Raw genomic sequence first — 26,990 nt, 5'->3', positions numbered from 1 at the left:
CTTCCTTCCTTCCTTCCTTCCTTCCTTCCTTCCTTCCTTCCTTCCTTCCTTTCTTCCTTTCTTTCTTTCTTTCTTTCTTTCTTTCTTTCTTTCTTTCTTTCTTTCTTTCTTTCTTTCTTTCTTTCTTTCTTTCTTTCTTTCTTTCTATTTGGTTACAGGAATAGCTTCAGCTTTGCCAAAAAGCCTTCTAAAGATTGAAAACTACTTGTGACCATTCAGTTTTATCCAAAACTTATTTTCCAAGTATTAAATATTAATGCAGAGTATCTCATACCCAATGGAAAAGGCCCAACAATGTTACAAACTGAATGGAGAAAGGTTAGGAACGGAAGGAACCCTAGACAAGTATTGGGAAGCAAGATGCAAGAATAGTACGTTGACAAAGTTGCAAATGGAGACCAGTTTGGCCAGTTTGAGCCCCTCAAAGAGTGTTTATCAATTGAGATGAGGGGAAGAAGTAAGTGACAGAGGACAGAGTGAGACATTCAGGTTTCTCCTCTACCTTATTTTAAATTTCTAATTTGTTGAATTAAATGTTGTTCAAATCAAAACAATTTCAAATGGATGAATTTTTAAATACATTGTGCCTTTTTACCATCTGTCTTTATAGTCATCCAGACATCTCACTCTTCTAGAATAGCCCTAGTTGGGCATTGCAGTCCCATCAAGTTTTCTCTCACATTTTTCTCACTTATTGTCAAGCATCTTCTTTTTTCCCTAGACCACCTCCTTGAGATTAGTACTCTAGTGCAGGATACCTAAATGCTTACCTCTAATGAGCTCTCTAAATTAAATACTATAAGACTCTCTTTAGGTACAAACAAAATATTCTCAGAAATATGGAAGTGCAGGAAGAAATATAAGGTAAATGTGTGGGTAAATATAAATTACATTTGAATACAAATTTATAAAACAATAATTGAAATGATTTTTGGCTTTAAAATATATGTATTTAAAATGCACAAGAATAATAATGCTTAAAAAGAGAGGGATTTGATATAAGGCATTCTAAGATTTTAGCATTGTTGGGGAAATTGTACAATAATAGTTTATATTTAAGCAGAAATAAATCAAGAATGTACATTGAAATTTCTAAGAAATTCTAAAATTAGTAAAACAATGCAAATATTACACTTAAATGGGGGAAATGAGAGTACTAAGGTTTTTTTTGTTTTGTTTTTAAATAATTGTTTTTTGTTAGATTTTTAAAAATTTATTTATTTGACAGAGAGAGACACAGAGAGAGAGGGAACACAAGCAGGGGGAGTGGGAGAAGGAGAAGCAGGCTTCCCACCAAGCAGGGCGTCTGATGCGGGGCTCGATCCCAGGACCCTGGGATCATGACCTGAGCTGGAGGCAGGCACTTAATGACTGAGCCACCCAGGTACCCTGAGAATATTAAGGTTTTTGAACTAATATTAAAAAAGCAGAAAAGGAAAGCAAAAGTAATTAAAAGACCAAATAATAAGAAAATTATACATTGATAGATATAAACATTGGTAGATATAAACTCATATATATATATATAAACATACATACATACACGTATATGTATGTGTATACATATATACATATGAATATATATAAAACATGAAAGGACTAAGAGTTCCAATACAAAGACTTGGAATGCCAGATTGAGGTACAGATAGAAGAACCATAATATCCCACTTTTAAGAGTAAGCAGTAAAGGGGTGCCAGGGTAGGGGGTGCTCAGTTGGTTAAGCTTCCAACTCTTGATTTTGGCTCATGTCCTGACCTCAGGTTTGTAAGATCTAGCCCTGCACTGAGCTCTTCACTGAGAGTTGAGCATACTTAAGATTCTCCTTCTCCCTCTCCTTCTGTCCCTCTCCCCTACTTGTGTGCTCTCTCTTTCTCTCAAATATGTGTATGTATATATGGAGATTTTATATTAAAATGTTGGCTCTGAGTTGTGGAATAATGGCTTCCAAGTATGTATTTGATTCCTATCTCTGTTTTTTACCTATTTTTTTCAAATCTGTGGTTTGTGGAACTAACAGATTTCCATTATCTATTTTAGATCCTACTTTTGCCACCCATCTAATTATTCTATGGGAGTTGCTGTTCAGCTTGTTACTGACCATCCAGAAGATTCAACTTTGATTGGTCAACTTAACAAGTAGGCAGTTACTTAAAAACCATGACTTGGAATATTAAGATTGATGGCATCAGGTAATTGTTGTCTATTTGTTATTGAGAAAGTGTTTCTATTATATTTGCCCAATGTAGACTAAGGGTTACTTGTATATGTCCCCTGGGAAGTCATACCATGACCAAGAAAGTATACAGTCTTAAGAATGGGAGGAGAAGTCAGCTCATACCTGAATTTCAGACTTTTTCTTATTGACGGGTAAAGACATTTTCCTTCTCACTACCAGACAACTTTCAGTACATATTTTAGTGTCAGTCTGCTGCTGAGATGTTCTCTCAATTTTTTGTTGTCTGAAATTATCTTCAATTTTAAAGCACCTATTTATTGAGCATAGTATTCTAGGATGGCATCTATGTTCTTTCAGAATTTTGAATATTTCATTCAATTATCTTTGTAAGTTGTATTTTAGTCCTATTGTCACTTTTTGTTTTTAAAAAGAAATCAGCTTTCTTTCTCAGGTTTCTTAGAAATGTTTCTGTCATGGTGTTCATCAGATTTACTAGTGCGTAGGTGTGGTATTCTCGGTCTTTAAATTTTACTTTGCAGCCTTTATTGACTTTGGGAAAAATTTTAAATTTCTCCGCAATATATTTTCTCCCCAGTGTTATCTCTTTTCTACTTTAGGACTCCAAATACAAGTATGTTAATTTTTTTCACTATAGTCCATATTTGCATAAATTCCTTTCTCTGTTTTACCTCCATTTCTCACAATACTTTAGTTTAGATAAATTGTTCTCAACCAAGAGTGATTATGCCTTCTATCCCCCAGGGAATATTTGGCAACATCTGAGAGACAATTTTGGTTTTCATGACTAAGGAAGACTCTGATCTACTTTGTGTTCATTTCCTTCTATTTAAAATAAACTGGGGGTGCCTGGGTGGCTCAGTTGGTTAAGTGTCTGACTCTTGATTTCAGCTCAGGTCATGATTTCAGGGTTGTGAGATAGAGCCCTGCAGTGGGCTCCGGGCTGGACATGGATCCTTCTTAAGAGTCTCTCTCTTCCTCTTCCTCTGCCCCTCTCAAATAAATAAATAAATAAATAAAACAAATAAATAAATAATAACCTGAATTTTAAAAATTGTCTTTCTCATAGTTCTATCCGAGGGTCCAAGAAAATAATGAGTAGGATATTCTTTGAGCCTTGATTATAGCACTATTTAGGGATAATGTCTTATATAATTTTATTCCTTAGTAACCTGCTGTTTATCTTAGTCTCATATGGGTTTCTTTAAGTACTTGGCCTACGAAAGATGAGAACACTACCCAAAGAGTAAAGATATAGTGTCCCCAACTTTATGGTGAGATCCAAATGAAAAGTTAGGTCCACTGCTATAAAGTGCTTTTTGTTTTCACCTATATTTACTTTGAGCTTTAGTAAAACATTGATAGGGAATCACATACATTCTTCCCACTAAGAATATCTTTCCATACATATAAAAAAGTGAATTATGTTGGACATTCATCAATCGATGTGTGAGTCTGGCCATTTTTAATAAGATTTGGGTAAACTCATTAGAATTCATTTAAGGCTCATATATATTTTTAAACTGGCATTTTAGTTTTTCTCTCATTTATTATATTAACCATGCAAATCTGAATGTTATTCTTGTTAATGAAATTCCTGAAGAATCTGTCAACTTCAGTCACATTCCCTCTGTCCACATAGATAAAACCCATGTTTTTTGAAGTACTCAAAATATATCCTAATTCTCAGACCATAATTCATAAAATTCTAAAACTAAAAAATATGGATGTCCAATAACTGTAGTTGGAATGAGAAAAATATCCATAATCTGAAGAAATCAGATCAAATTCACAAGTTTTTAGACTTCCAAAATTTACTATGAGATGCACATTGAGCTTTTATTAAACCTGTCAAATCAAACTTAACACATACTCTGCTCAATAATATATAAAAAATAACATAAAAATACTTCAATAAGAATAAATTAGTTTATTGGATTATAATCATTTAACTTTTTATCCATTTGGGGCAGAAAATAAATTACCATGAACTTCATCCATAATGAGTTAAGTCATTAAATTAAAAGGATGCAAAAATCAGTCTGTTAGTCTATGCTTGATAGAAATTGGGTAAGGAACTGGTGATCAAAGACTAAGATAGCTGTCACTGGAAATAATGAGCATGATGGAACTCTGGGTAGACATTTTGATGACTTTGCATAAATGTACTAGAATTCAACAAGTTGATTAGCAGAAGCGAGATACATAGGTAGATTGACAACAAGATGGCTGGAGGCTACCAGAAGCAAAGTCAGTTGGGTGGCAGAAACTGGATCCATAGCTCAGGAAAGAGAAGCCACGGACTCCATAACCTAAGGGTCTAAAACCACTGGATCAACAACCCAGTGAGTAGCAGCTAGTAGATCCATAATCCAAAGAGAAGACACTGCTGGACCCATAGATATGATATAAATTGATTTGCAGGGACTGCAGATCATGGAGATCCTCGGGCAGTAGCAAAATGTCTGGCAGGGGCTGGACACCACACAGGATGCCTGGCAGCTGGTAGGCTCACATCAGGTCTCCTGACAGCCGCTGTGGAGAGAGGAGCCCAGCTGGCAGGTGCTGGTAGAGCATCAGTCAATGCTGTAGACTAGGTTGTTGGGGGTAAGAAGAGCCATAGGAAGAGCCTGGGTAGGTAGCTCAGGACCTCCCTCCCCCAAGGGCCTGGGAAAATAAGTTTCCAGAGCAGTAGCTGTGGGACATGTTGACAGGAGATATGAGTTCAGATTAGTCACAATGAGAAAATTCTGAAGTTTAAGATGATTTTGTGCACTGGGTATTTTATATACTCATCAGATGGTACAGCACAGTATAGGTAGAGTCCTCTCATATCATCTGCATACCCTCTTCTGCATTTGTGTAATTCATTAACCTTCTCTGTCATTGCAGTTGACTAGCTTCGTACCTATTCTACTTACGGGTGCAATGGGTACAATGATCATTCCTATCTCAGAAATTTCAGAACAATTTGCCAGTATTCCTCAACCTATTATGGCCAGGAAAGCCCCTTCTTTTCCCCCTGGCTATGACTCCGTGTATATCTATTCCTGCTTTGCTCGGGAATTCTTTCTGTCACTTTTCTACTATGTCAAGTGATAAGTGACATAGCTTTATTTTTTATAAGGATACTTCTGATTGATTCTACTTGTCACCACTGATTTACATTCTCCAAATTTATTTTCCATCTATCACTTAGTTTTATACAGTACTTCTCACATCCAATGGAGGGAAGAAAAATAACACATAATGGGAAGTGGCTAAAAATAGGAAGGAACCAGACAAACATTTAAAGGCAAAAGACTGAATTGAGATGGAGTCACAAGAAGAGGTTGACTCAGGCCATATGAAGAGGGAGCAGGAGTGATGGTGACAATGTGGGAATCTGGAAAAAGGGAATGAAGAGAAAGGGATTTCAAGTATCTCTTCTACCTACTTTTAGCCTATGGAACTTTTCATCTAAATGCTATTTAAGGGGCACCTGGATGCCTGAGTTGGTTAAGCATCTGCCTTTGGCTCGGCTCATGATCCCAGCGTCCTGGAATGGAGCCCAACATCAGGTTCTCTGCTCAGCGGGGAGCCTCCTTCTCCCTCTTCTTCTGCCTGCTGCTCCCCCTGCTTGTGCTCTCTTTCTCTCTCTGCCAAATAAATAAATAACATCTTTAAGAAAATGCCATTTAAAAAATATTATTAATGTATTTTTACATATTTTCATTCACATTGTCCAAATTTTAAAAGAACCTGGGGCCTACCTCCTAGAACAACTCAGCCTCTCCACTGTTCAGACTGAATGAGTTTTGTGCGTTTTCAAAGTCAGTTCCTTTCCTGTAATTTCCTCCAAAATATAAAATAAGGGTGCTGGGTGGCTCGGTCAGTTAAGTATCGACTCTTGATTTCAGCTCAGGTCATGATTTCAGGGTCAGGAGATCGAGTGCCCTGTCAGGCTCCATGCTGAGTGTAGAATCTGCTTAAGATTTTTCCTCTGGGGGTACCTGGGTGGCTCAGATGGTTAAGTGTCTGCCTTCCGCTCAGGTCATGATCCCAGAGTTCTGGGATCGAGCCCCGCTTTGGGCTCCCTGCTTGGCAGGGAGCCTGCTTCTTCCTCTCCCTCTACTATTCCCCTTGTTTGTGCTCTCTCACTCTCTCTGTCAAATAAATAAATAAAATCTTAAAAAAAAAAAAATTCTTCCTCTGTATCGCCCTCTGCCCCTCCCCCCACACTCTCCCTCTCCTCTCTCTCAAAAAAAATGCTTATATAAAATAACCCTCTTTTATCACCCTTATTCTTCATTTTATTTTTCTTTTGAACAATATAATCATTGAGTATTAATTTCCAATGGGTTCACTATTCAGATAAATTTACACTGAAATAAATACTAACAGATATTTTTGGGCTGAAGGAAAATAATCTTAGGTGGAAACAACAAATTCCAAGAAAGAATAGAGAGACTATTTGCTAGTTGTATTCTCCAGGAAGCAGGCACTGAGACACTGATAGAAGAACAAAAAGTTTTAAGAGAGGAGCACCTGTGAATGAAAAAAGCCATTCTACCACCTTGTTTAGTCACTGACCAGGGGCTGCCATGAGAAAAACTTGACCTTGGCTTGAAAGCTGAGGGAGAGCCCAAAGAAGCCAACAGAGAAACCCTGTCAGCTGGCCTCACTTGTCAGCCAGACAGCCATTCCTTTTGTGAAGTGATGTGATGTGTGTTCCAGTGCAGATCTGTACCTGTCACAGTCCACTGGTTGCATCTTCAGGGTTAACTTGTCAGGAGAGAGATTCTCCATGGCTGTGGTAGAGCTCTATTCCTGAGGGGAAATATAAAAGGGCGACGCCAGTGGCATGAATCACGGTCCCTGTCACTGCATTTGGTCTTGGAGCTGCAGCTGATGCTCACCATCCCCCTCCTTCACTATCCATTAGAAATTTGTCTCACCCTTAGTTACCGCCTCTGGTGGTCATGGTGGATTTCTTGGTGGTATTACCCAAGCCTTATTCCTGAGAAGTGTGAATCCTGATAATTGTACCTTTTTCTTGCTAGAGTTGCTGCATTTGACAAGTCATGTCCACAGTTGGTTGGGAGGTTCCAAGAGCCACCCAAGGAGACCAACTGAACTTCCCACGTATTCCCTCTTCCCTCATTGTGTAACAGTAACCCATTAGCTTTCTACTAATCAGGATCATCTCCTCTTGCATAGATGACAACTCTTTCTTTTTGTCTGTCGGTACCTGAATACAAGGAGCCGAAAGTGCTCAGGCAGCAGCCATAGCTGTAGTTCAATGAGACCCTTGATGTGGTCCTTAGCAAGTCTGCCTTTGGGAACTGGGCCTCTATCCTTGAAAATTCCAGCTGCAGAAATAGGAAGCACAAAGTCCTTAAATGGGTCTTTGGAAGTAATAATAGGTGGGTATTTGGAGCTCAATCTTTTGAGGATATTGCCTCCATGCTAACACTTCAACTTTGTAGTCAGTAGACCAATCCAATGTACCATCAGGCAGGGAGCTTCAGAGTGGTGTGGTTTTTGATAAAACCTGTGGATCTCACTTACACTGTCTCTACTGTGAAGTGGATTTCCTGTGTGGATGCTACATTGTGAACAATCCCATGCTGATAGATCAAGCTATTCATTAACACCTGAATAATGGTGCTGCTGAGGTAAGCATTAAAAGCAAACCCTTACACTGAATATGTATCTGTACATTTGAGAATGAACACTGATCTTTCCAGGGCAGAAGAGGACCACGTTCAACTTACAACCAAGCAGCCAGTTGGTCTTCTTGAGGACTAATGTCATACTGGGAGTTTAGCATTAGCCTCCATTGCCAAGATTGGATGTTCACAGGTGGCAATTATATCAGCCTTGTAAGTAGGAGCTGATGCTGCCTGAACCATTCATAGCCTCTGTGGTCCCTTGTTCATCTTGTCATTTTATCATCTTGTAGGGATTGCTGACAAAGGTAAGCTCACATCAACTGGCAGAGTCATTTTGTTTACTTGATTGTTTCATTCCTCTTCCATGGTGGATGCGTTCTGGTGAGCACTAAGAGGAAATACAGATCTTCACATTTTGTGCCCACTGCATGTGTCTATCCATACATTTCCACACCAGATTTCTTTGTATCAATATTCTAATATTCTCCTTTCCAGGTCCCTAACTAGCTGATCAGGTCAATTGCCACTGTCCAGGAATTTAGATGTATCAGATGTGTTTTTTCCTTTTGTCAGCAAAAGTCAAGGTCCCACATCCTTTGGAGGAAATATGCTCTATATTGCTCCTGAGATTATTATTCATATAAAGTTTATGTATAAAAAAAGGATTCAGAAAAAAGTTTTAAAGAAAGAAATGTCTAAAGTCCAAAATAAATTAGTTCAAATTCACCAATTTATTAGATTTCCAAAGTTTGTTCCCAGAGACATAATAAATATTAACTTGAAAACCCCCCAAAAAAACAAAAGAAAAAAAAATTACCCAATTAAAACTAACAAAATTAGCAGAATATTTGGAAGTCAGAATGAATGAGTTTATTACACTATATTCATTTAGGTTTTCATCTCTCTTGTGAATAAAATGTATGAACACGAATCCCATTAATTCATTAACATTAGTTCATGTTTATTAACATAAATTCCATTAATTGATCTCACAATTTATTTCATTAATTCCACTAATTCTATAAATTCATCCAATAAAATTAGTCATTAAGTTCAGTATATGTTAGAGATTTTGGCCTTTTTTTGGCCGGCACATTGTGGCTGGAAAAAAAAGGTAATTGGAGAGTTTTTCCTGAACATCATGAAGATGATAAACTCTCTGTTTAGAGGTTAGACACATTGCTCTAAAGGTCAGGATCCTCAACAAGTTGATGTATAGAAGCCAGATCCACAGGATGGTCTATAACAGGATGACTGGCAGCTTCTGGAAGTGGAGTAGGTTGGGCGGGAGAATCTGGATCCATAGCTCAGAGAAGGGAAGCCATAGACTCCATAACCCAGCGATCTGAAGCTCTGGGATCCACAACCTAGTGATTGGCAGCTTCTAGATCCATAGCCCAGGGAATGGCAGCTGCTGGACCCAATGCCCACAGACCCAGAGCAAGTCATCTGGCAAGGACTGGAGAGCATGGAGGTCCTCGGGCGGTGGTAGGACATCTGGCAGGGGCTGGACACCACACGGGATATCTGGCAGCTGGTGGGCTCACAGAAGGTGTCCTGACAGCCACTGGGGAGGGAGGAGCCCAGCTGACAGGTGCTGGGAGAGCATAGATCAGTGCGGTAGACCAGGTTGCTGGGGCAGGACGAGCCACAGGAGGAGCTTGGGGAGCGCAGGTAGCCCCCGAAGGAGCGGGAGGAGTTGTTTCCAGAGTAGCAGCTGTAGGACATGTTGGCAGGAGATCTGAGTTCAGCTGAGTGACAGCGAGAAGATTCTGAGGTTGAATGTCACGTCCTGCACTGGGGCACTTTTATCCTCTCAGCCATGGGTGTGGCATTTTTTACAGTCGTCTTTCCCACACTTGGAATCTCTCATTTCCATATGTGTAATTCAATGATATTTTCTGTAATTGTTGGTGATTCCTTCCATCTCATATTTATAGGAGAATTCATCATGTTGTTATAGCACCAAGCCAACGAACTATTCCAAAGTCAGAAATGCTATGACTGTATGTCATTAATGCCAGCTAATCAGGGCCAGAAAAGCCCCTACCCTTCTCCTTGGCTGAGACTCATTGTGCCTTTGCTTGTACATTGGCTGGGGAATGCTTAGATCTAAAGGTGGGGATTAAGGTTAAGTCACTTTTTTTTTCTCCCTCAGTGGAATAGAGGCACCCTATTTTGTCACTAATGATTTTCTTTCTGTAAATTTATTTCATCCCCTAAAGTTAGTTTTCATATATTACATTATTATTACATATTGCCCCTCAAATCCAATGGAAAGGGGAAAATAGATAATATAAACTGATTGAGAAATTGGTGGATCACAGAGATAAATCAGGACAGATGTTTAAAGGCAAAATGACTAAGCAAGACTAATTTGAAAAAGAGTCTCAGTGGATACCAATTTATACACATGCAAAAAATTCCAAAGAGTCAAATACTCTTGGAGTGAGGGAAGATAACTAGTGACACGATGGATCTTTCCATCTGTGTGTAATCCCAATAAAAATGGGTTCTGGATCAATATACTTTATAGCTTTTCATATATACATTGTCCCTTTTATCACCTGTCCTTACAGTGTGTCCAGTGATCCTGCTCTCCTAGAACAATTCTTATCACGCAGGACCTTCTGGTCATTTTTATCTTTAGATTCTTTCCTATAATTGTTTCCTTCATTATAAAAACATTTTTTCCCTACTTCAGTTCTTCAAGATTATTTTTCGATTGTAAAATATCCAAATATTGCCTTTTATAGAGCTCTCCATGTCAAGCAAACCTAGGCTAAAATGAATACTGAAGTGTTTTCTCCAGTTAGGAAGGCAATTACCTCAAAGGGGGAGTTGTAATTGAAGGAGGTGATAAAAAAGATGGAGCTATAAGTGAATGGTCTACTCATTGTGCATAACACTAATAAAGTGGTTTGTGGTTCTTAATAAATAGGTAGAAGTAAATAGGAATTAAAGTGATCATTAAAATCTTTTGAAAACTTACTAAAATATTTAAAAATTATAAAATAATAATAACCTAAAATGGTAAAATTATAGCTTTAATCATTTTATTACCCCTCCCAGAAGTGTGAAAATTTACTATTACAAATAGTAAATGTGGGGCGCCTGGTTGGCTCAGTTGGTTAAGCGACTGCCTTCGGCTCAGGTCATGATCCTGGAGTCCCGGGATCGAGTCCCGCATCGGGCTCCCTGCTCAGCAGGGAGTCTGCTTCTCCCTCTGACCCTCCCCCATCTCATGCTCGCTCTATCTCATTCTCTCTCTCAAATAAATAAATAAAATCTTTAAAAAAAAAAAACACAAACAAATAGTAAATGTGTAAGTAGAAATCTGAAAGTATCAATAATTAAATTAAATGTAATAGACTGAATAATCCTTATTGAAGACTTAGAATATCAGACTGGACTAGAAACCCAAGCTATTTCCTACTTAAAATAGATTTTCTTAAATATAAGGAAACAGAGAAGGGAGAAAGTAAAAAGATACATCAGACAAAAGAAACAAACAAAAATGCTACTTCTGTTTTACTAACTTCAAAGTTTGCTGTATGATAACATGTAAAGCATCATGTTATTAGATTAAGTTAAATTAAAATTTTATTCCCCAGTCATGTTAGCCACATTCCATGTGCACAATAGATACATGTGGCTGATGGATACCATATATTGGAAAATGCAGATAAAAAGATTTTCAGCAACACAGAAAGTTCTATTGGGCAGTGCTGCCTTAGAGTTCACAGCATGCTTTGTTGACTTGCTAATCAAAATGAATACTTTTACTATTTCCGGTCCAGTGCAAGAATGTCAGAAATCTTAAGGTCAATTATTCTTACCCCAATTCATGTACTATGTTAGGATTTTCTGTATTGTAATTTCATGTATGTTTGTGTATATTGATATATATTTGCCTCCATGTTTTTATGAACAAAATTTGCTTAAATTTATCATATGTATATAAATATATATAATATATGTATATATTTCTTTTGTTTACTCTTCATTTCTTCTTACATCTTTTTTTGTATGTTCTGAGAGTATTTTGTTTCTGACTATATATAACTTTTATTATATATTTTATGTTGGAAGCCTAGTAACACATTTTTTACAGGTTTGATTGTTTGAAAATGTCTATATTTCTCCTTTTTTTTTTTTTGAGAGAGAGAGAGTGGGCGGGGGCAGAGGGAGAGAGAGAGAATCTCAAGCAGTCTCCACGCCCAACACAGAGCCCAACTCTGGGCTTGATCCCACGAGCTTGAGATCATGACCTAAACCAAAATCAAGAGTCAGATGCTCAGCTGAGCCACCCAGGCGCCACTCTCCTTCATTTTTGAAACAAATACTCATTAGTCAAGGACTCTAAAGTTTTCTTTCTTCAGAAATTTGAGGATATTTAATTGTCTTTCTACTTTCCTTTTTTCTGTTTAGAATTCAGCTATCTTACTGTTACTTCTTATAAGGTAACTTGCATTTTCTTTCCCTTTGGTTGCTTTAAATTTTTCTCTTCTTTTTTGTTCATCAGTTTGACTCCAAGGTATTCTCTTTATTTGTTAGTTTAAATATGTTCTCCAGAACAATCTCTAATTGTCTCTCCAGCTATGTCTAATTTCTTTTCAATCCATTCAACAATTCTACATTTAACTTATTGCATTTTTCAATTTTAGAATTTCTACTTGGTTCTTTTAATTTTTATTTTTTTATATATAGAGAGAGCATGAGTGGGGGTGGGGGGAAAGGGCAGAGGGAGAGGGAGAATCTTAAGCAGGCTCCACACCCAGCATGGAGCCTGATGTAGGTCTTGATCTCATGACCCTGAGATCATGACCTGAGCCCAAATCAAGAGTTGGACACTTAACTGACTGAGCCACCCAAGCACCCCTCTACTTGGTTCTTTTAATATGTTTCTCTCTCTCTTAAAATTTTAAATCTATCTTTTTATTTCTTAAAATGAATTCTACTATCTGATATATATTTTGGATTTAGTCATTTCTTAACTTCTTGAAGTCTAGTAAATTTCCCTAGGATATCAGACGATCTATGTCTACATCATTTATCTATGTATATCATCTATATACTAATCTATATCTGTATAAAACTATATCCACAATTATATCTATACCTCTAAGTCTATATCTGCATTTATAATTTATATTTAGATTTATCTATGTAAAGAAATAATTTAAGGTCACCTCTATACCATGCTAAATTTTTTTGTAGTTTGAAGTTTTTATTTAAATTCCAATTATTTAACATATAGTGTGATATTAGTTTCTGGTGTACATTACAGTGATTCAACACTTCCATACAACCTGAGGTTCTCATCACAGCAAGTGCACTCCTTAATCCTCGTCATCTATTTAACCCATCCCCCTGACCACCTCCCCTCCAGCAACCCTCAGTTTGGGTTCTCTATAGTTAAGAGTCTGTTTTATGACTTGCCTCTCTCTCTCCCCCCACCATGTTCATCTGGTTTGTTTCTTAAATTCCACATATGAGTGAAATCCTGTGGTATTTGTCTTTCTCTGACTGACTTCTTTTGCTTAGCATGCCACAACTTCTTTATCCATTCATCAGTTGATGGACATTTGGGCTCTTTTCATAATTTGGCTGCCGTTGATAATGCTGCTATAAACATTCGGGTGCATGTATCCCTTCAAATCTGTATTTTTATATCCTTTGGGTAAATACCTAGTAGTGCAATTGCTGGATCATAGGGTAGCTCTATTTTTAATTTTTTGAGAACACTCCATACTGTTTTCCAGAGTGGCGACTCCAGTTTGTGTACCATGCTAATCTAATCGAGCACTGAAATGATTGGGAACTTAATTTCAGTTCATAGGAAGGGGTAAATATTGAAGGTTCAGCCTAGTCCTAAGGTGTTGTTCAGAGTCTCAATTTTGGTCAAAGTCATTGGAAATTTCTAACTTTCGATTTGGGTTACCTGAGCTCATGAGTCTCATCAGCCTCCCTTTTGGATTCAACAATATCTCTAATTGAAAAGTAGTCACAAATTCTATGACTTTGTTGTTGTTGTTAAAACCTCCCTGACATTTTGGCACTGGTGACTTCTGGGACATTTTCACATATATTTTCTTTGTCTAATTTTTCTAGACAAAAATATTAGTTCCAAGTATTTTTTTCATTTGTAAGTATATCAATTTTTATCTTATCCCCCCTTAGGAATAAGCTTAAAATTCATTACCAATCCTTAGATGAAAGATTTATCTTATAATTATGAAAAAGTGGCTGGAATAGGTGAGAAATAGAGTAGTAGTGTCCAATCACAAAACTATTTTATTTTATTTTTAAGATTTATTTATTTATTTTAGAGAGAGAGAGAAAAAAAGTGGGGGGGGGGCAGAGTGAGAGAGAATCTTAAGCAGACTACAAGCTAAGTGTGGGGCCCAGTCTGGGGCTTGATCTCATGACCCTGAGATCATGATCTGAGCCAAAACCAAGAATGGAGGCTTAACTGTGCCACGCAGGCTCCCCACAAAACTATTTTAGTAGTCTGAATGTAAGGTGGTGGAAACAAGAATTATTGTAAATTAAAATATAATACCCCTAAAAAATAAATAAAATGTAATACCTCTAAATGATGGAAGAATAGTTACTCATCAACTACTTTTAACCATGTTTGTCATTGTCACACCATATAAAATATCCTTCAATTGTAAGTTAACCAAATTTCCAGTCATTCCTTCAATATAAAAGTATTTTTCAGTCTTTTCCACTCTGGTTATTTTATTTCATCTTCCCAGATTTCCCTTTTGCCCCAAAGACATACTCCTATGTCTTTGCAGTTCTAAATAAACTTCACCTTTTAAGATGCCATGGGACAGCTATTCCTTATAAGTTCCTTATTCCTTCTGTGTCTCCCTTTTCTTACACTTAACATAACAAATTTATAATGGGTATCTTTCTCTAAGGGCTGTTGTATAGCCTAAAGAAATAAGGCTTAGGGACATTTACTGAACATATGTTAACTCTTTTTGTTGTCAGTTTTAGGTTCCTTATCAAAATCTATTTTCACTCTTTGCTATCCCTGAAAATACTTTCCTGAGAAAACAGAGAATATTATCATGGAAAAGAGAAGTAATGTTTCTCCATTTTTTAAAGATACACATTAAATCATCACTCCTGGTGGTATCAAATGCTAATTATATTTTAGTTTGAAACATGAGTAAAAACCAAGGTGGAAATCATCCTTATGATTTTAGATTCTTCACTCAAATTTTATGGTATTGCTCATTACACATATGTAGATAAGATTATATTGAATACTCATCAGTGGGATGCAGGTGTTTATCACTTTTACTAAGAAATGGTGGGTGACTTCAAGCAAAGTTACTTAAAATTCATACATAATCATGTTCATTTATCTTCTGTTTAATTTTTCTTTTCATGTATAAGCCTAACCATATAAATGTAAATATTACTTTTATTCCCTGCATTTCTTATATAACTAGCAACTAGTCTGCTATGTTATGTCTGTTGGCATTCCCACATCTTGTGAGGGAATTAATTTAATTCCTGAATCTGAGATTTCAATTCATTAAATTCTATATACTTAAACAATAGTCTTCCACTACTTGTAGTTTGAGTAAGAAAAATATCTGAGGTCCCTCAAAATTCAAATCCCCAATTTCTTAGGATTTCAAGATCTCTATCCAGGTGCATATTGATCTTTTCATAATATTTCCATTATCTATCATAATCAAAAGCATAGTCAATAAAAACTAACAAAAATAAACGCAGCTGGTTTCAGAACCAATAAATTTATTAGGTTATAATGATTTGGTTTTTCATACAATTTTGGAAGAAAATCCAATAACATGAATTTTATCTCCAATGCAGACTTTAGATTTTATTTTCAGTTAGTACATTAATTACAGAATTTTTTAAATAAAGTCTGTCAGCCAGTATTGGGGCCAGAGACAAGGTGAGGATTTGATAATCTAAGAATAAGAAGATAATTCTTCCAGTAGGTGATGGAGATAATAAAGGTTATGAGTAGAGGCATTGGTGAGATTGGACAACAAGATTATAAATTTAATAAGGTTGATCAAAAGAAGCCAGATCCACAAGTTGGCCTGTAACAAGGAGACTGGCAGCTCCTAGAAGCCAAGTAGGTTGGATGCCAGAATCTGGATCCATAGCCCAGAGAAGGGAAGCCACAGACTCCATAACTCCTGGATCTGGAGCCCTGGGATCCACAGCCCAGTGAGTAGCAGCTTCTGGATCCATAGCCCAGGGAAGGGTAGCTGCTGGACCCAATGCCCACAGACCCAGAGCAAGTCGTCTGGCAAGGACTGGAGAGCGTGGAGGTCCTCGGGCAGTGGTAGGACATCTGGCAGGGGCTGGACACCACACGGGATGTCTGGTGGCTGGTGGGCTCACAGAAGGTGTCCTGATAGCCACTGGGGAGGGAGGAGCCCAGCTGGCAGGTGCTGGGAGAGCGTAGGTTAGTGTGGTAGACCAGGTTGCTGGGGAAGGAAGAGCAACAGGAGGAGCTTGGGGAGCGCAGGTATGCCCCAAAGGAGCGGGAGGAGTAGTTTCCGGAGCAGCTGCTGTAGGACATGTTGGCAGGAGATCTGAGTTCAGCTTAGTGACAGCAAGAAGATTCTGTGTTTGAATATCTTACTCCTCAAGTGAGGCATTTATATACTCTCAGCAATGGGTGTGACACTTTACAATGTCATCTTTTCAAAATTTGGAGTCCTTCATATGCATACATATAACTCAGTAATCTTTTTTTGTAATTGGAGTTAACTACCTCTCTTCATCTTATATTTATGGGTTCACTCATTTTGTTTTTATAGCCCCATGTCAATGAGGTAAATCTATGTTACAAATGCTATGACGATTTGTAATTAATGCCTACTCCATCATGGCCAGGGAAGTCCCTCTGATTTTTCTGGGCATGAAAACATGTGCATGTACATGTGCTCAGCTTTGGCTGAATAATGCTTTCTTCCCAGAGGGGAGATTACAATGCATTCATCTCTCTTTTGTGTCAGTGGCTGAGAAGTAGAAATCTGGTCTTGATGAGGAATCTTCTAAATATTGCCCCTACATCAAACTATTGATTCACACTCTAATATAATTTTGCATCTATTACTTACTATTAACATTCCTTACTATGTCCAGTCTAGAGGGCTCTTATAAAAGTAAGCCAAAAAGATTGACAGAAATGATTAGAAGTGGGCATAATCCTGAACAAATATGCTGTAAAAATTTAGTCTTTAGAAAAATGAAATCAAATCTAAAGCAAGAAGAGATCAATATGAGCACATGTGAAGAAAACTAAAATGGGAGATGCTATTGAGATGAGGTGAGGAAACAAGGGACAGTGGTAGAGAGAGGAACAAGTCTGTCAAGATTTTCCTCTACCCCATTGGACGACTTGTGGATATTCTACTTCTTAGTTCAATCATATAAAAGTTTTTAAAAATGAACTTAAATCATGGCTTTTGTGAAATACATTTATATGCTCAAAACATCCTGAGGTTTATCCTCCCACAACCCCTCAAAATTTTGAATGTTCTCTGAGTATTTCCAAGGTCATGGCAGATCCTATATTTTTCTCCCTACTTTTGATACATGTTTCTGTCCCAGCTTTCTTACTAGAGGGGATCCAGGTTATGTGAATCTTGAAATTTATTATTTGGGGGCACTTCTTTAAGAAAAAGAATACAGCATTATGAACATAATAGTAGATATAAATATGAATGCTAATTTAGAATAAAACAATATTAATAAATACAAACTTATAAGATGACAAAAAACATAAATATCACAAAATCAAGACAATAATATGATATCGTAATCATCACCAACATCTATAACATTTCCTCTATATTTATTGGCTGCATAGTCTTTGATCACTTTTACATATGACAATGATTTTGTGAACATGATTTTCTATAGAAAGAATAGAATATATTTCAGTTTTTCTTCCAAGATTATGAATCAGAAAATACTTAAATTATTTTTGATGACACAGAAAAGTTCCTTTCAACATTGCTATTTATTAGTAATGCCACATCTGTAACACCTTGTGTCATTTCTTCTCAGTTAGTGCTTCAATCCTGGGATTATGCTTATCTCAGCTTGGTGTCCCTGCTTTATCTCTCCATCCCAGTCTCCTGGCCCTAGAGGTTGTGGACTTGTGTGAGAATCAGCTACAAATGGCTGTGGACCCTCGGTTTTAGTGATCTATTAGGTAGCAGAGTAATGTTTTGGTTCTAATCCTTCTTCTTAAAGTCAAAACTCCCTGAAGTTCTGAGGTTCATCAGGTTGATTCCAGGGTCTAGAGGTAGTACAGGCAGCTTTCTGGATCCACCTATCGCCCCAGAACTACTTCAAGGGCAAATGACTGATCTCAGGATACAGCAGCACAACTGGAGCAGTGGGTTCCTCCAGACCTCCCTGCAAGAGTGCAATGGAGCCTTGGAAAAGGTCAGACAAAAGAACCCTGAAGAGGACCCTCCCATGGAAACTTCATTAGGTTAAATCTGTCTCTGTCTTTACCTAAGTTGCTCTATCTAAGACACTTGAACATGTGCTAGTGACCTTCTGTCTGAGATATCAGGGACCCACATAGAGTGCCCAGGTGTCTGTTCAATATACTTTCCATGGAAATGTCTCTGTCCAGAGTTCTAACCTAACTTTCAATAATTGCATTGTGGTGGTTAGTTATTGCTTTTATTATTTGCCTCTGGTCCTCTTTAACTCCAAGTTTTTGGTTTTTTTTTAAAGGAAAATGTCTGATAGATTTATCACATTCTTTGAGTATATTGCTGTTTCCTGCCAATTTGGTGTAACACACACCAAAATTCAACTATGTGGTATCAGGTACTCAGATAGTATAGTGCTGTGGCTTAAGGCATTGAGTTGCAACTCTGATAAAACTACAATACAGGGCGCCTGGGTGGCTCAGTCGTTAAGCGTCTGCCTTCAGCTCAGGTCATGATCCCAGGGTCCTGGGATCGAGTCCCACATCGGGCTCCCTGCTCGGCAAGAAGCCTGCTTCTCCCTCTCCCATTCCCCCTGCTTGTGTTCCTGCTCTCGCTATCTCTCTCTCTGTCAATAAATAAATAAAATCTTTAAAAAAAAAACAAAAAAGCTACAATACAATTTTACTGTAAATGCTTAAATTAACAACTTTTCCTCAATGTAAGAGTAGGTTTCATTGCAATTTTACAAAAGGAAACACTATATAGGACTTCTGTAAGTCCAAGAAATGATGAAGTAGCTGAATTCACATCAAACAGCTACTTTAAAAAAGTTTATCTTATGATCTTTTAAATTTAAAAAATTTTTTTCCTATGGGTTTCTAGCCACTGAGATAAAAGTCCCAGCCCACTCAATGCTGTGAACACCATGCCTTTCTCAAACCACTGTTTTTCAAAGAACTTCTTGGAAATAGTAGTCTTATCACAAATGAGAGTGACTTTTTTCTCACTGGAGATAGGACTATTGTTAATCAAAATAATAAAGTCAACAAAATTTGTCTATAGTGACAGAACCTTCCGGCTGCCCTCACAGACGTACAATGATGGCCTTCTCTTCCCTGTACATCTGACCCTCCTCACGTCAATGTGGTAGTGTTGATTTTAGCTGAAATAACAGATCACAAACCCCCAGGTCCTCTACCAAATCCAGCCCACACAGTTTTGTTCATCGCACAAGCATGGACCACCCCCCCCATAGGTTTTTTATTAAACTCTAAATTAGTCACTAATATTTAAAAATCAAAAGAATTAATACAAAATATGGATTTCTGACATCTTTTAAAAATTCTGAAAATTTAGTTCTGCTGGGCTCCCTTGCTTGCAGCTGCCTGGAACTCACTATAAGCTACTCCATTCATTGAGGATATGCTCCCTGAAATTCCCAAGTTAAGCTACTCCTCTTTACTTTATAGTTGTGGGGCCCAATTTCAGTTGTCATTAGTCATCAAGCCCGTGCTATTATTTTGTTGTGTTAGCTAATGTCACTATCACAAATTGAGAGACTTTGGGTTTTAAGACACTTTGTGAAAACAATCTCCCTGTGCACTTGAAGGGTATTTTTCCATGTTTAATAGGAAAATATTATGCATCTATATTGGTGGAATTGGATTATAAAAACACCAATCATGAGACAAATCACAGGTCAACTGCACCACCTCACTTATGTTTATTATCCTCTGACTTAAAATACTCTACATGCCAGCAGAATGTGACAAGGTTTTTATACACTGGGCAGTGACTTAAATCAGTGGTGTCTTACTTCTGAATATGCAACAGAAGTAACAAATGGGTCATTTTAGGACATACAAACCAACCAGAAAAGAAATAAACAATTTTAAAAACCAAATGATTGAATTCCTCCCCAGGCTGTCCCACATGTGATTCTGATGTACTACCATGGTTAGATTAAAGGGTTAACACACTTAAATTAAATATTAAATTAAATTAAATTATTAAATTAAATTAAATAACTAAAGGGTTAACATTTAGCCAGGAGCCCGCAGGAGATACTCATAGCCATGTGACATCATACTACTACATGCCTGACAACTGTAACCACCTTTGTACAGGGATTGTCTTTCCAAGAATATGAAGTACAACATTACAAAGAGAGAAAAGGAAATCTATTTTCTGTTTATAACGTCATAATTCTATTGTAATGGGCAGTTCCTGCTAATAATATGCTGCACCCTCTCTTCTTGCTGCTATGCAGATATAATAGCTGTTACGAATGCTGTTGTTTGGAAACACTGAAGATGGATTTAGCAGCATTAATATCCATCCTGCAAGATGCAGCATCCTGGGGTTTGAACAAAGGCTATGTGTCACTACCCAGTGACATTGTGCAGATGGCCTCGCGATGAGTGGTAATGACTCCCTCTAAATACAGGAGAGAAGAATAGCAATTGTGACAGACTGTGATAGCTAAAATTGGAAGGCAGAATAAAAACAAATTTTGAGTTAAAAATCAGTTGTTAAATGTATGAGTGGAACTAAAATGGTCTGTGATACATAGTAGGCACTCTATAGATGTATGTTGATTGAGTGAAAAGGGACATCGTCTTAATGTTATAAATGTCTTAAATGAAGGAAGTCACCGCGGAAGATTACATAGATATTAACTATTTTTGGTGTGTTCATTCTTTGATTGACAGCTTAGTGAAGGTTGACTATATGTATCTAATAGACATGGAAGCTTTTCTACTCAGATGTCATGGGTCAGCTAAGACCCATGGGCTTAAAGGTTTCCAGGTGACATCAAGTCTTGACCTAGTGGAAAGTAGTGAGATGAGGAGAAAGAGCACAAGCTAGCAGATGTGTGTGTGTGTGTGCGTGTGCACACCTTCCTCTCTTGCTACTTTGAGGAGGTCTGGCCTCCTCCTGATGCTGGGGTGTCAGCATCTCCCGCCTCATTTCTTTCTCTCCCCAGCCCTTCGCTGACTAAAGGCACAAGGAGTGCAATAGAGAAGGCCACTCCGCGTTTACTCTGCCTTTCTTCATCTCCAGTGCAGGGGTGCGAGGGGAGGTACCTGAGTGGAAAGGGGAGAAAGCCGGAAAAGGAACGGTAAAGAGGAGGAAGTTATTCCAGGGTACTTCCGGATTTTTAGAGGCTTCAAAGTAGAGGGATACTTGAGGTTTCTTGGTCTCCTAGGCTTGTTCACCCTTGTAATTAGGCAGGAGCCCTTGACAGGAAGACAGCCAGATTTTCTCTGGAGGGGACCTTGTTTAGCACTGCTCAGTTGGCTGAGCTCTGTCTTGGTGGATGGCTGGAGGCACAAACATAGCAGAGGTCATGGTTTCCCAGTGTCTGTTGGAAGCCACTGGAGAGAGTGCCAACATCTGAGACACCTCCAATCCAGGGTCTTGTTTTGGTTTTCTCACTTACTAGTGGAGTAAACTGCTTAACTCCACTTACTCATTTCCTCATTTCTCTGCTCAAATCATAGAATTCTATGATGCTGAAATTTGTCTGGTGCCCAGAGACTAATGGGCAGTCTCCCTTGCAAGTTCTGCCCCATTCAAAATAGACTAAGGTTTTGATGGGAGGGGTTAAAGACTGTAAAACATATTTAGCCTGTTTATTCCTCAGGAAGTGTTATACACAGGGTTCCTTTGTCTTGCTTGCTGCCTCTCTTGACAATAGCTTTTTAACTTATCCTAATACCAGGATTTGATTTATTTTTAGAGATCTGAAATTTAAAACAAACAATGTAATCTTAGGGCATTGTGGAATGGACTGTGTGTGATCACTCAAGATCTTAAACTCTGGTGGATTTAAGTAATACCTATTGAAACATACTTGTCAGAATGCCACTGGCACAGTGCATGGCTGTGGGGAGGGGGTCTTCCCAATTGAGGGGGGAGGTAACGTGGAAGCTCAAAGCCCCTATTCTGCTGTCAGAACGCCTGGGAGGTGAATCCTGGCGTTACCTTTCCTAACACTGTGATCTCCTGTCATTGACTTGAGCTCTCCATGCCCCAACTCTCTTGTTTGTGACATGGGAATAATAATACCTCTCGCATTGGGTTATTATGAGAATTACATGAGATAAAAATATAAGTAAAATACTCACAGTACTGCCTAACAATTAGTAAAGCTTATTGTGAATCTTTACTCAAATGATCAAAGAAAACCCTTTGCTAGTGCTTCTGAGGTATCAAATTTGAGAATCACAGCTGTAAATATCTTAAATACATTTTTATTGCCTGAGTCATTCTTTTTTTTTTTTTTTTTATTGCTGGAGTCATTCTTTAACAAAAGAGCAAAATGTTTATAACTAAATGAGAAACTTGGGATTTCAAAGAGTACACTTGTTTAAAAATAAGAGCATAGCAACTGCAACCCTATATAAAAAGCAGAGTTTTAAGCCTTCACAGGACTAATCAGCACCACAAAGCCTGTGATAGATGGTCTCCTAACTTAATGGCTTAATGCTGTGCTCTCATGCTGTGCTTCTTATCCTTCTGGAATGTCCCTTTCTTTCTCATCTCCATTCGTCCCTTTCTTCCTTCCCTTTCCTTCTCTCTTTTCCCCCATCGTTATGTTTCACACATCATTTATCTTGGTTTAGCCTTCTAAACTGGCAATGCTGCCAAACCAAAGAAATGTTTCCATTTGTCTCATTCATTAAATTTGACTCCCTTCTGTGCTTATTTTCAAGAGTAGTTAAATATTTCTATTCATTTCTCTTAAATGCTTGCCATTTCATTAGTTTTGTTGGTATCTCATTTAATTTTAGATCAGCTGTCTTTGAATGAAAATTTCTAGCTCCCATTTAAAATTTTGGAATCTCAAGGGGCACCTGGGTGGCTCAGTTGGTTAAGCCTCGGACTCTTGGTTTCAGCTCAGGTCATGATCTCAGGGTTGTGAGGTCAAGCCATACATGGGGCTCTGCTTGAGATTCTCTCCCACTCCCTCCGCCTCTGCCCTCCCCCGCTCACACATGCCTGTGCACTCTCTCTAAAATAAATAAATAAATAAAATCTTTAAAAAAATAAAAATTTTGGAATCTCCATATTATAATGTCTTTTTAATCAACTATTGCCAAAGACACTTTCAAGATGATTTGCCCTGATAGTGGCCTTGATGAAACTTTGCTCACAACTGTAGCTGTTAGTCTGTTGCTCTTACAGAGTACTTTACGAATCCCGAGCTTTGTGCATCCTGTCTTAATCTCCCAGACAGAGTGGACCCAAAAGAAGGGACAACATCCTTCCCACAGTTACTGACTCACAGTCGACTTGTGGTAATGTTTATTAAAAAGATAAATACAGGCATTCTTAGTATTGACTTTATTATTTTTACTTGTTGACAACTGAAAATACATGATCATCACTTTAAGAACTGAGATTCTGCTGCTTGGCTCCTTAGGACAGGAAATAGAAGAGCATGGTATCTTGTCAGTATGAGACCCTGGGGAGTGGGACATGGCCAGGGCCCTACAGCGTTGCATGTTGATTACTGGATTACTGGCCATGAAAATAGTCACCTCCATCCCATATATGAGAAAGGAATGATCTGTGTCTCTTAAGTAAATGAATAAAACATATTCAGCCATGTCTGTGCAGAGGAAAATCAATTTCATTTTAATTAGATAACTGATTAGTGAAACCCCAGAGGACTCTATCAGGTTGTTTTCCTCGCACACCACACCAATGGAAAGGGTTTATAAAGTTCCTTAGGAGAAAATTCACTGCAATTCTTCATTAAACCCAGAAAAAAACTGAAGTTAGGAGACAATAATCAAACTCTTAAAATTTTTTTCCCTCTTTAATGACTGTTTGTCCCTTGTTATGAGTTAAATTGTGTCCCTCAAAATTCATACGTTAAAATCCTAAACCCCAGTATTTCAGAATGTGACTTTATTAGAAGATAGGGTCTTTAGAGAAGCAATCAATTGGATAGAGAGGTCATTATGATGGACTGTAATCCAGTGGGACTCTTGTCATAAAAAGGGGAAATTTGGGCACAAAGATGCACAGAAGGAAGGAGATGTTGAGAGACCCAGGGAGAAGATGGGCATCTACAAGCCAGGGGGAGTAGCCTGGAACAGATCCTTCCCTCACTGCCCTTAGAAGGACTCAACCCCTCCAGTATCTTGATCTAGGACTTCCAGCCTCCAGAACTGTAAGACAATGCATATCTGTTGTTTGAGCACCCAGTCTGTAGCACTTTGTCAGATATATCCTCCATTGGTCAAAAGGGAGTCCTGTCTCCTCAGGAATTGAATTACCACAATAACTGACTCCCTTTGCTCATGTCTACAAAGTTTCTGCTGGGCACCAGGGAACCTTCCAGCCATCCTGTGCCCACTTATGGGTTCCCTCCCTCATCCACAGGGTGGACTGTGGGCTTGGAGGCTGTGGATCTGGGATCTCCCCACCTTTCATGATGAATTGGGCCCCTTTGACACTCCTGTTGTTTCTCTAGACAAGGTCAGTCACCTTTTTCCTGACCAATATGTGTTCAGAGGTCTATAAATCAGCATGTTGCATTTCTAAGATCTCAATGAATTTTTAAATAACTTTATTGTTAAGGAAGTACTAGATCTTCTAATTCAGGAACCACTTATCCATTCCTAAGAAATGAGACCTTCAAAAGCCATCTTCTGTCATTAACTGAAGCATTTTAATTCACCATAATCTATGTAACAACTAGAAATCTGCAAGTTGTTACTTCCAAAATTCTCTTTCTCCCCTACCTCACTCCCCACCCCCTTCCTCTCCTTTTCTTAGAACACATTTTATTTTTTTAATTTTTATTTAAATTCAATTAATTAATATATAATGTTTTTTTAGTTTCAGAGGTAGAGGTCTGTGATTCATCAGTCATATATAACACCCAGTGCTCATTACATCATGTGCCCTCCTTAATGCCCATCACCCAGCTACCCCATCCCCCCACCCCCTTTCCCTCTAGCAACCCTCAGTTTGTTTCCTTTGATTAAGAGTCTTTTGTGGTTTGTCATTTTAATTTCTCTACTTTCTGGATCATCTCTTTCTAGTATGTCACAACAGAATAGAAAGATACTAACTTATTTTACGATAATTTGCTTAACAGAAATTTGGCTCATGTTTCTATTTATTTCAGTGTCAGTGTCAGTTTAGTTTGTTTTCTTTGGCATGAAAATGCATTGGTTCTGCTTCCCCTAAGGTACACCAATCATTTAAATGTAGAGTATAGTTTCTGGAGAATATGCAAGCCAGGTGCCCTAGATATTAAAATCACTGCTATAGTTAGATTCTTAATTATATCTCCTTTTTCTCTTTTTACTTCTCTTGGTCTCTATCCAAACATGGAGCCCAAGCAAGATATTTTTTTTTTAAAGCCCAACAATGATTAGCTTCTCCCTATTCCTGGTTAGATAAGGCAAAGAGTACAGCTTAAGAAATGTGCTGAGAAAAAAAAAATCTCTCTTTTGTTCAACATGTTCCATTTGAGACCTAAGTGTTGTCTCAAAGAAACAGAATCCAAATTCAACCTAAGATCAGAAATAGTTCCTGTCATCCAGAAATATATTTCAGGCTCCTAGCAGAGTCAGTTTTGGAAAATTTGGGAATGGATTTGGTACTAATAATCAGACTGTAATGACCTCATAGACTTTATTCATTTGCTCACTTGTTTATGTATCTATACATTGTAACTCATCTATTCAAAATTAGTAAATATCTATCCTGCTCAAGAAACTCATGCTTATGAGAGCAAATGAAATGAATAGAATGAGTGAGTGAGTGAGTGAGTGAATGAGTGAATAAATGAATGAATGAAAAGAATGGAATTTAGAGTGAGACAAACATGAACTTGAATCTTAATTCCATTATTTAGGTGAAGTGACCTTATAAAAGTTTTGTTTGCCTCTGCTTTTGCATCTGGAAAATGTAAATGATGATGGCATATATTTCCTAGGAAAATTAAATAAATTTGTATATTTAAAATTCCTGGCATAGGGTTTTTTCATACATATTGATCATATGTTGTTTCCTTTCTGTCTAATTTCTTTGTTTTGATTTCTCTTCCAGGAAATCTCTTTTTTACCCAGGATGACATTTTGGACTAAACTTTCTCAACTTCTTAGTATTTGTACCTGTGCTTTCTCCCATATGAACTTACTTTTGATTGTTAGCAGACCTCAACTTGTTGTTGGTTTTTTTTATGGATTTGTATGCTTATAATCTATGGCACGTAAATTAGAAATTAAAATGGACTAATTTTCAGGGTTGACTCACAGAAAAGTGATGAACATTTTTGAAGCAAGGGGGATCCTGTCAGAGAAAAGCTAGGAAAGGCTTCATGAGAGCCATTATTTGAGGGAGATCTAAAGTCCAAACCTTGGGAGTTACAGTTAGATCAAAAGGAGAAGGATATGTTTTAAAAAGATACAAGGATTTGTAAAAGGTTATATAACCAGGATGGAAATTTTATTTTTTATTTTAGGGGAGATTGAAGATTGGAGTATCATTGAAGTCTAGGGTGGTGGCATGAATTTGTAGTAGATCTTAGGTATTGCTTTTCCTGGTTTGGATTAATAAAGCATAGACAACAGGGTAATTAAAATTTATTTTCAACAGAATTGGGTAATTGAAACCATAAACAGGTCCTGAGCATGCCCGAATCCTAATCA

General features: G+C 37.7%; 2 protein-coding genes across 2 annotated transcripts; both read right to left on the bottom strand.

Annotated features, from left to right (window-relative positions):
• Positions 1 to 9,049: 9,049 nt before the first annotated feature.
• Positions 9,050 to 9,948, bottom strand: LOC118018886 (keratin-associated protein 13-1-like). The gene has a single exon (XM_035017688.1). The coding sequence runs from the start codon at positions 9,575 to 9,577 to the stop codon at positions 9,050 to 9,052; it is 528 nt and encodes a 175-aa protein (XP_034873579.1). The 5' UTR covers positions 9,578 to 9,948.
• A 5,969-nt stretch (positions 9,949 to 15,917) lies between these two features.
• On the bottom strand, positions 15,918 to 16,448 carry LOC118018885 (keratin-associated protein 13-1-like). Its single transcript, XM_035017687.1, has one exon. The coding sequence runs from the start codon at positions 16,431 to 16,433 to the stop codon at positions 15,918 to 15,920; it is 516 nt and encodes a 171-aa protein (XP_034873578.1). The 5' UTR covers positions 16,434 to 16,448.
• Positions 16,449 to 26,990: the final 10,542 nt, after the last annotated feature.

Source organism: Mirounga leonina, unplaced genomic scaffold (genome assembly GCF_011800145.1).
Source record: "Mirounga leonina isolate KUSES-001 unplaced genomic scaffold, KU_Mleo_1.0 Mir_172, whole genome shotgun sequence".
NCBI lineage: Eukaryota > Metazoa > Chordata > Mammalia > Carnivora > Phocidae > Mirounga > Mirounga leonina.
This window is presented reverse-complemented; position numbering and strand designations above follow the sequence as displayed.

Excerpts from the sequence above, each read along its gene's own strand:
- LOC118018885 (XM_035017687.1), bottom strand. The coding sequence starts at position 16,433 with ATGTCCTACAGCAGCTGCTCCGGAAACTACTCCTCCCGCTCCTTTGGG.
- LOC118018886 (XM_035017688.1), bottom strand. The coding sequence starts at position 9,577 with ATGTCCTACAGCTGCTACTCTGGAAACAACTCCTCCCGCTCCTTCGGG.